This window comes from Phocoena phocoena, chromosome 11, assembly GCF_963924675.1.
Source record: "Phocoena phocoena chromosome 11, mPhoPho1.1, whole genome shotgun sequence".
In the NCBI taxonomy this organism is placed as follows: domain Eukaryota; kingdom Metazoa; phylum Chordata; class Mammalia; order Artiodactyla; family Phocoenidae; genus Phocoena; species Phocoena phocoena.
This window is the reverse complement of record NC_089229.1, coordinates 10,376,009-10,385,698: the sequence shown is the minus strand read 5'-3', so window position 1 is coordinate 10,385,698 and position 9,690 is coordinate 10,376,009. Positions and strand designations below refer to the sequence as shown.

The window sequence follows — 9,690 nt, the reverse complement described above, 5'->3', positions numbered from 1 at the left end:
GCTCAGCGGAAGAAACACAGATGGCGGCGGCGCGGCGCCATTCCGGGCCGGGAGCAGGCAGCCAGCAGCCCTGTCCTCACCGCGGTCCGCCCGCCGCCGCTAAATACCCGGATGCGCCGCCCGAGCGCCAGACGCGGAGCTGGGAAAAGGGAGGCAGAGGAGGCGGAGGCGGAGGCAGACCCGGGCGCCGAGACCGACCGACAGACCGGCGAGGCTGGGCCACGCAGACCCGGCCCAGCGAGTGCCCCCCGCGACCCGAGCAAGGTCCCCGAGAGACGGCCTCGGACTGGCTTGGGAGCCAGAGGCACCAGAGCAGATCCCGAATCAGGCTTTCCTGGGCTTCCGACGAGGGCTGGCCCTTTGGAAGGTGCCTTCTTCAACAGCAGGATCAGGCAGGCCACCATGACCGAGAACTCCACATCCACCCCTGCGGCCAAGCCCAAGAGGGCCAAGGCCTCCAAGAAGTCCACAGACCACCCCAAGTATTCAGACATGATCGTGGCTGCCATCCAGGCGGAGAAGAACCGTGCTGGCTCTTCGCGCCAGTCCATCCAGAAGTACATCAAGAGCCACTACAAGGTGGGTGAGAACGCCGACTCCCAGATCAAGTTGTCCATCAAGCGCTTGGTCACCACTGGGGTCCTCAAACAGACCAAAGGCGTGGGTGCCTCGGGGTCTTTCCGGCTGGCCAAGAGCGACGAGCCCAAGAGGTCAGTGGCCTTCAAGAAGACGAAGAAGGAAGTCAAGAAGGTGGCCACGCCAAAGAAGGCCGCCAAGCCCAAGAAGGCTGCCTCTAAAGCCCCAAGTAAGAAGCCCAAAGCCACCCCAGTCAAGAAGGCCAAGAAGAAGCCGGCTGCCACGCCCAAGAAAACCAAAAAACCCAAGACTGTCAAAGCCAAGCCAGTCAAGGCATCCAAGCCTAAGAAGGCCAAACCAGTGAAGCCCAAAGCCAAGTCCAGTGCCAAGAGGGCCGGCAAGAAGAAGTGACAACGAGGCTCTCCTTGTGGACACTCCTGCCTGTCTCCTATTTTCTGTAAATACTTTTCTCCTTTCTTCTCTCTTGATCCTCATCGGCAACCCTTTGCCCCCTTTCCTTCTGACTTTATAAAGAGACAGTTTGTATTCCTCAGAAATTAGGGAATAATTCATTTTTCCTTAACCAATCATGCCAGGACAGCAACAACAAATCTCATCTCTGTAATGATGAGAATGTACTTATATTTTTGTTTTGTTGATTTGTTACTAATATGCTTATGGGTTTGGGGATTTGGGTGGGTTTCTGTGTTTTGTTTAGTTAGATGGCTGGTTCACTCTGAAGGTCAAAGTCGTGGGGAGGGGGAGAATGGGCAAGGCAGCTTCTTGAGGCTAGATGACAGCGAGCCCAGGAATTGTAAGGTTTGTAGGAATACCTATGAGGCCATCGAGTTTTCTTTAAGTTGAGCACTGCTTGTGAGAGTTTCAGAACCTAGGCGCGGAGGAGAGGGGTGGCAGCAGCTGGACGGCAGAGGAGGGAGGTGGAAAAAATACCCTCTCTAGGCTGGCTTCCACCTCCCAGTGGTGAGCAGTGGGGCGTCCAAATCCAGTTTCCTTGTCACTTCTGTTAAGTCTGCCCCAGTGGCCTCCGTATTGTCCTAGAGACGTGGAGGGGGTTGAAGTGACAGCTGGCCTGAGAAACTGTGGCTTCTCTCAGTCAGCTGGAAACTAGCCACTGGAAGTGGGGGGTGGGGGTGGGGGGTGGTCTTTGGCTTCCGAAAGTCTCCTGTTAAACAGGAGTGGAAACTTTGGGGGAAGGGTGGAGAGCCATTCAGCCAAGTGCCTCAGTGTGCCCTGTTGAAACTTGGGTTTTTTCACACAATTGGATTGTATCCTAGGAGGACCTTTTTGCTTTTCCCCTGATTTTTGGTTCCTCCTGTACAAGAGGTGGCTTTGCTTAGCAGTCTGGTGGGGCTCCAGCCCTGCTGCCCACCACTTAAAAACCTCCCGACCTCTTTACTTCTGAGTCTTTTATAAGTAGTTGTAGATGGGGGAGGAGGGGAGGGAGGGGAGTGGACAGTAAGACATACTGCAGTCGAGTTTGAATTGCTAAGTAGTTGTAGAGAGCTAGGTCTGTGTGATGTGTGTGTATATGTATATATACATATCTAGGGCTAGTACTTACGTTTCACACCCGGGAGCTGGGAGAAAAAACCTGTACAGTCGTCTTTCCCTTGTTTTTAATAAAACAGAAAAACGTGCAATTGCGCGTCCCCCCCCCCCCCCCGCCTCCTTTTTGTTTGTAAACAAGTGTTATTTGTGCCTGGAAGAATTTGCTGTCTTTGTAATTTTCAAACTTTAAAATAAAATTGAAAAACCTGAGCGATGTGTTTTTCCGTACTTCTAAGACTGGAGGAAGATGCGGAGCAATTGGACTGGCGAGCAGTGGGGGAAATCGGGGGGCGTTTGTACCTGAGAACCGGGGAGGGTTCCAAGAGCTCAACAAAACCCGGGAAACGCTAGGGCCGGAGCGCACGGAATATGCCTCAGCCTGCTTCTAGGTGTCTGCTTCCGGCGTCCAGAGGGCATCCCCTAACCTTCCGAGAGGTGGGTGTGGAGGCTGGGCATGGGAATGGGGTGGGGGTCTGGTGGGCCCGGCCCTGACTTGCCTTCCAACCCCCGTCGCCTCCCCTCCCCCCACACGGACAGCTCCAGTCTCAACTTACAAATCAATTCACTTTAGTCCACTGCAGATCCCGCCAGGCCCCGCCCGCCTATCCCGGGCCCCGCCTCCCCTGCCCCGTAGCTGAGCCCCTCTCACTCCTATTGGCTGCCGGAGCCCGGCCCCCGCCACGTGATCAGGCCGCGGCCGCAGTGCGCAAGGCCGGGAGCGGGCAGGCGAGGTGGGCATGATGTGGGCTGGCCGCGTCTTCCGCGCTGCGCTCTCCGGGGCACCCTGCGGCCACCGCGCGCAGTCAGCGCTGGCTCAGCTGCGTGGCGTCCTGGAGGAGGAACTGGAAGGCATCCGCGGAGCTGGCACCTGGAAGAGCGAGCGGGTCATCACGTCCCGTCAGGGGCCGCGCATCCACGTGGACGGCATCTCCGGAGGTAACTCCCCCTCCTGGGAATCCTCAGACCTGGCCGGGTGTTCGAGGGCCGTTCTGAGGCTTTCGCTGAAATGCGAGGTCCTGGAGGCAGTGGGCGGGCGGGAGCGCACACGTAGCCGCTGGACCCTTTCCCGTCTATCAGACCGACTTGCCGCTTCCCACAGTTAACTCTAACCTGGTTAGACCAGTTTCCACGGAGGCAGGTAATTTGCCCTTTGAGCACCTTTCTGGCTTAGAGGGCAGGGCTGGATCGATCCAACCCTATGAAAACGTGAGAAACAAAGAGAGACAGCTGGCTCCCACCGTACCGCTCAAAGAAGGGTGGTAGGAAGGGGGCAACAAGAAATCACGCATTTCCGGAGCTGCTGCTTTGTTCAGGCTTCTGCTAATTGCTTCACGTGGACTCCTGCACACGTCAGAACGTGGGAACGACTAATCCCGTTTACAGACGAAGAAGCTGACGCTCAGAAATGTGAAGTGGCTTGCCTAAAAGCCCCCAGCTAGCTGCAGGCGGAGCTGGGCTTTGGCCTAGATCTTCTGGTATATTGGAGCTGGAAGGTCAGCTAAATGGCCTTAGAGACCAACCTCCTGGCCAAAATCACAGGGAGCAGGGGGCTCAAGGGCTGTTGCAGAAGTCACACCATGAATTGGCCCACCAGGCCTCCCTGGTTTCTGTCTCATCAGTGGTCACTGCCCATCTTGTCTGTGCCAGACCCCAGGTGGGTGCTGGTTACAGACAGTCCCCCCCCAAACTGCCTTCTGCCAAGGAAGTAGGCATGGAATCCTTGGGGCTGTTGTGCTCATTTGAAAAACAGAGGCCCTAGGAATTCTCTACCTTTCCCCAGGGAAGCTTGGAGCAGGGCAGAAAATGGAAAATTAGCAGACCTAGGTTCTCATCGTGTTTTTGCCTCTCCCAAGCTGAGTAAACCTTGCCCTCTTGAAGCCTTAGTTTCCTCCCCGGGTCACCTGTGTTCACTTTGGGCTTTATAATTCAGGGGTCAAGGTCTCAGAGGCAACCCTGCTGGGCATGCAGTTCTGTACCAGGCAGCAAAGTCAACTGTGTAGAGTTTGGGGACCGAGGCAGGCGTCTGACGCAGCCCTCTTCTTTTACCCACGAGGAAACCAAGGCCCAGATGAGGGGTGTTGGTGGTCTTCAGGGACAGAAGAAGCCAGTGAGGAAGGGCTGGTTCCTCTGGGTGAATGTGATCCAAAGCCAGAGTTTAAACTCCTCATCTTTCAAGGTGTAGCCCTGAGAGTCATTTTCTAACCCTCCCTCTCCTGTAGCTGTTGGATTTGGTGCTTCCGAGGGGCTCCCAGCTCCCCATCCTGGCCTCTGCCCCAGAACAGACTATACTGTGTAGTTGTTGCCTCCTCAAGGGTGAATCCAGGTTCATGTCCTCTCTGAGTCCCCAGGGCCTAGTACTGACACCTTTCCAGGCCCTTCTTGGCCCTGAGCTGCTGTGTCCGTTCCCCCGTCCTCCACCTCAGGAATCCTTAACTTCTGTGCCAACAACTACTTGGGCCTGAGCAGCCACCCCGAGGTCATCCAGGCAGGTCTGCAGGCCCTGAAGGAGTTTGGAGCTGGCCTTAGCTCTGTCCGCTTCATCTGTGGCACCCAGGTACACAGTAGGTGTTGCCCAGGCCGGGGATGGGCGGGGGAGGAAGGGGGGTGGTCCCCAGCGTTGGGCGCTGACTCCAGATGTCTGCTTCTGCCGTTAGCAGGGCTAGTTTAGGCAGCTCAGCTCATCCCACTAGAGCTGTCCACTAGAAAGGCTGGGTTCAGGCTTCTGTTTTGCTGTGAAGCCTTGGGCAAGAAACTTTCCCTCTCTGAACATCCATTTCCCCACCTGCAAAACAGAGCTCCTTACACCTGTTCCTCCTTGGGAAAGGAAGAAGAGAAGGCAGGGATTGAGATTAAGGTTTCCGGAGCTATTCTGCCTGCTGTCAGTTCCCAGCACCATTTATTGGTTCTGGTACTGTGGGCAAGTGTCTTAACTTCTCTGTGCCTCAATGCCTTCATTGGTAAAGTAGGGATAATTTTACTTAACAAAATTATCCCAAATCAAAGAGTTAATACATGTAAAAATGCTTAGAACAGTGCCTAGCACATAGTAGTGCTCTGTAAATGTTGGTTATTAATTTTATTTTGTAAATGTTACAAAATGAACTTTTATAAACATGAAACTTCCAGTGCTTGCTATGAGTCAGGTGCTGTTTCAAGGACATTACAAATATTAACTCATTAATGCGTATAATAACCCTACATGATAAGTGCTGTTTTTGCTCCTGTTATAGAGGTGAGGACACTGAGTCCCAGAGAAATTAAGTGACTTGCCCAGGGCCACACAGCCTGTTGTGGTGGGATTTGAACCCAGATGGCCTAGCTCAAGAGTCAGTGCTTCTGAGTTCTTGTGATTATTATTACTTGTCCTTTCGGAAAGGTGAAGGTGAAATGAATGGAACTCTTGACTCCCATCCAGGGCACTTTAGACTGGACAGCTTTCAAATCTAAGAAATGGAGGCCCAAATGAACCTAGAGTTACTTATGTAATCCTCTTTTTTGCCATTAAGCAACAAAGGCACTCAGTTTGATATCGGGGAGACACATCTTCCTTTGCCATTAGCACCCGTAATTTTACCATCAAACCCCCATTATAAAACGAAGACCCAACCAGGAAGAAGGGCGCCTAGTGGGCCCCTAATTCCTCAGTGGGAACCATGTGCCAGACTCCTGTTGGCTCTGGGTGAACCTTGTGGTGCAAAAAGTAGGAGGAGGATCTGTTTGTGGCCCTGTGAGCCTCTGTCCCCAGGACTTGTCCCAAGTGGCCCAGAAGGCGTTAACACCTGTTTCACTCACTTACTTCAGAGCATCCACAAGGATCTAGAAGCAAAGATAGCCCGCTTCCACCAGCGGGAGGACGCCATCCTCTATCCCAGCTGTTTTGATGCCAACGCCGGCCTCTTTGAGGTGTGTGAGGCCACGGGTGGGAGTTGGTGAGACCTGCGAGGCTGTGGAAGGCTTGGGAGTGAGCAGTCCGGAGAACTTGGCTGGATGCCCAGTGCCACGCCGAGAGGCTCCAGTGTCTGTTTCTTTTGAGGCCAAGGTTGGGCCAGGAGGTCTCCAGGAGGAATCCTGGGGCTTACAGGGAGGCCAGCTTCCAGGGCATTTGGAGGATAACCTCCTTCAGCTGGAAGGCTGAGGGTGTTAGGGGCCACACATTCACCAAACATGTTCTCATCTCCTTTGGCTAGAGCAAAGGCCCTGATTCAGCCCAGTCCTGGGGCTCTGGGGACCAAGATAGAAGCAGAGGGCTCCTGGCCTCCCTGCCCAGGAGAATGCCCTGGTTGGCAGTGAAATATTGATTAAGGGGGAGTCATAAGGGAGGGAGAGCCCCAGGGTGGTTGGGTGATGGCTCTACTCCTAACTGCCTTCTGCCAGGCTCTGCTGACCCCGGAGGACGCAGTCCTGTCGGATGAGCTGAACCATGCCTCCATCATCGATGGTATCCGTCTGTGCAAGGCCCACAAGTACCGCTACCGCCACCTGGATATGGCCGATCTGGAGGCCAAGCTGCAGGAGGCCCAGGTGGGGCAAGGCCTAGCGGTTCTAGGGGCCAGGACTGGGCTTATCCTCAGTCTTGCTGCTGCACCCAGCACTACCCCCCCCCACCCCCACCCCCACCCCCACCCCCCGGTGAGGGAAGCGAGGCTTACAGAGGCCAACTCCTCACTCACAGACAAACAGCCTGAAAGTTCGAAACAACCAAGATTTGAACCCAAATCCTCAGACCCAAAGCTTTATTCCGTTGCATAATACTGCCTTGAGTTTTAGTAAGCACCTTATGCATGGCAGTCCCCTGCTGGGCATAAGGGTGGGATGAGCTTATGGGCAGAACTGGCCACACCCCATCCTGCCCTCTGGGAGAGGAGGCTGCGAACATTCTTCCTGCCCAGTGCTGAGTGTGGCTCCAGACTGCCCTGGAAGAGGTGGGTAAAGCGCAGAGAGGCCCCAGTGAAGGAGAGGATGTACCAGCTTCAACATGGTGGTGCTTATGTGCTCACCTCTGTGCTGGGCGCTGGGCGAGCTGAGCCTTTAGAGCCCCGAGCGGCGCAGAGAGTGAGTGGTTTGGCCCAGCTCATGGTACCGGCCACCTTCTGTATCTTCCCTGCAGGGACATCGGCTGCGCCTGGTGGCCACCGATGGGGCCTTTTCCATGGATGGCGACATCGCACCCCTGCAGGAGATCTGTTGCCTTGCCTCTCGATATGGTGCCTTGGTCTTTGTGGACGAATGCCACGCCACTGGCTTCCTGGGAGCCACAGGACGGTGAGAGCACACGGCACCTGAGGCCTTGGGTTGGACTCCAGGGCGGGTGGGAAGCCGGGAGGCCAGCCCCCAAGCCCAATCCGTGATCCTGGGCACTCAGGTGGCCAGTGGTGGCAGTGGCAGCTTCCCTTGCAGGGGCACAGATGAGCTGCTGGGCGTGATGGACCAGGTCACCATCGTCAACTCCACACTGGGGAAGGCGCTGGGCGGAGCGTCAGGTGCCTACAGGCTTGTGCCCCTGGGCTCCCCTCATCTACGTGCAGGGCCCTGGAAGAGGGAAGGTGGGGAGGGGAGGCCTGGGGCTGCAGGGAAGGAAACAGCGGGGACTGTCCTCTCAGGAGGGGCATGGGGTAAGCTCTGGCTCCTGGCCTCTGACTGCCCCCCTCCATCCCCACCTCTGTCCTTGTTCTCAGGGGGCTACACTACAGGGCCTGGGTCCCTGGTGTCCCTGCTACGGCAGCGTGCCCGGCCCTACCTCTTCTCCAACAGTCTGCCACCTGCTGTCGTCGGCTGTGCCTCCAAGGCCCTGGACCTGCTCATGGAGAGCAACGCTATCATCCAATCTATGGCGGCCAAGACCCAGCGGTGCGGTCTCGGGCAGGGTGGGGCCAGCGGGGGCGAGGAAGCTGGTGAGGGCCTGCCCTGCATGCCTGCGCAGGCCCTAGCTCCCTGCCTACGGGTTCTGCCTCTGCCCACCCCACTTCCCCAGCGGGTTGCACTGGGACTCGGCTCTCTAGGCCAAGGACTGCCTGCTTGCCCAGCTCCCTCTTCTCTCTGCCTCTTCCTTCCATTTCCTGGCACATTTCTCTGCAAATGCTCCCCATCTGCCTCTCTGGGTCTGCATCTCTGTCTTTGTTGGTCCCTCCTGCAGACTTGGCCACAAACCTTGGGTCACATGCCCATCAGGAGAGGGTGTGATTGCTCCACAGCCCCCCAGCTCCCTGTGACACCCAATTTGTGCCCGCAGATTCCGCAGTAAGATGGAGGCTGCTGGCTTCACCATCTCGGGAGCCAATCACCCCATCTGCCCTGTGATGCTGGGTGATGCTCGGCTGGCCTCTTGCATGGCGGATGACATGCTGAAGAGAGGTAAAGGGGGCCGGGGCATGAGGAGTGGCTGTGGGTCCTAAAAGAAAAGGAGGGAACCCCTAGACTGTGAATACCCCCCTTCCCCCTGCTCTACTACCCCTCTTAGACCAGCTGTCTGTCCAAGCTTGAAAACCCTAGGCCATGAGGCAGTCCCATGTCTGAGATCTTGGGCAGCTCCCTTCTCCTCTGTGGTCCTCAGAAAAGGAGGAGCTGTATATCATGCCCCAAAAGCCTGTCTGGCTCTGGTGAGCCCCAGGTTGACTCTCTCTACCCTCCCAGGCATCTTTGTCATCGGGTTTAGCTACCCCGTGGTCCCCAAGGGCAAGGCCCGGATCCGGGTCCAGATCTCAGCGGTGCACAGCGAGGAGGACATTGACCGCTGCGTGGAGGCCTTCGTGGAGGTGGGGCGGCTGCACGGGGCACTGCCTTGAGTCCTGGGTAGTGACAAGCAGAGCCAAGGTCCCCCTCCGTCCACAGTGACAGAGAGGGGGGCCTTTGACCAGCCCAGGCCAGAGGCTCTGAACTCTGTCAGTCCTGGGGCCAGGCTGGGGTGAGGCCTGTGCTTGTGGCTGTGAGTGTGAAGTAACAGTGTGGAAATTGGCTGTGACGTGTTGGTCTGCTTTATTCTCTCGGAGCAGCCCCAGTCCTGCGCTGGTCGAAGAATCGGCAGGAGCTGGGGCTCTGAGGGCCAGCTCCTGAGGACTGTGATAGATCTAAGAGCTGACCGCCTCCCCCAGATTAAGATGGGACCCAGGCAGCTCGGGTAATAGAGGCTGGAGCCACTGTTTGGCTCCGTTGGATTCTTTCCCGCTGTCGAGGGCAGCTGAGCCCCAGCCCTGCAGGCCCCTTCCCGCGCCACCCGCCCGCCTACTCTGCAGCCTTGGTGGACGCCTCGTCCTCTGCTGCATATCCAAAGGATGGCCTACAGCTGCCCAGATAAGAAGGGGCTGGGCACCCAAACCCATGTTTGGGAGAAGCAGAAGATTCAGCCCCAGAGGAAAGATTGTCTGTCGCTATTGGAGAGGCCCCCGATGGTCTGGAACTCTGTGTTCTAGCCCACTTTGTTCCTGCCTCTGTGGCCTTAGGCAGGCTCCTCCCCCGTGTGTGCCTCAGTTTCCCCCGCTGTACCAAGAGCGGCTGTTATATTGGTATCGGGCCCTTTCCATTTCCGTATTCCCGAGGCCTGCTGGTCTG

General features: G+C 56.5%; 2 protein-coding genes across 2 annotated transcripts; both read left to right on the top strand.

Annotated features, from left to right (window-relative positions):
* Window positions 1-402: 402 nt before the first annotated feature.
* H1-0 (H1.0 linker histone) lies at window positions 403-987 on the top strand. Its single transcript, XM_065887942.1, has one exon. The coding sequence runs from the start codon at window positions 403-405 to the stop codon at window positions 985-987; it is 585 nt and encodes a 194-aa protein (XP_065744014.1).
* A 1,845-nt stretch (window positions 988-2,832) lies between these two features.
* On the top strand, window positions 2,833-9,094 carry GCAT (glycine C-acetyltransferase). Its single transcript, XM_065887256.1, has 9 exons — window positions 2,833-3,081; window positions 4,569-4,699; window positions 5,947-6,048; window positions 6,520-6,666; window positions 7,253-7,407; window positions 7,543-7,625; window positions 7,821-7,992; window positions 8,375-8,496; window positions 8,776-9,094. Exons 1-9 carry the CDS (start codon window positions 2,883-2,885, stop codon window positions 8,925-8,927), a joined length of 1,263 nt encoding a protein of 420 aa, XP_065743328.1. The 5' UTR covers window positions 2,833-2,882; the 3' UTR covers window positions 8,928-9,094.
* Window positions 9,095-9,690: the final 596 nt, after the last annotated feature.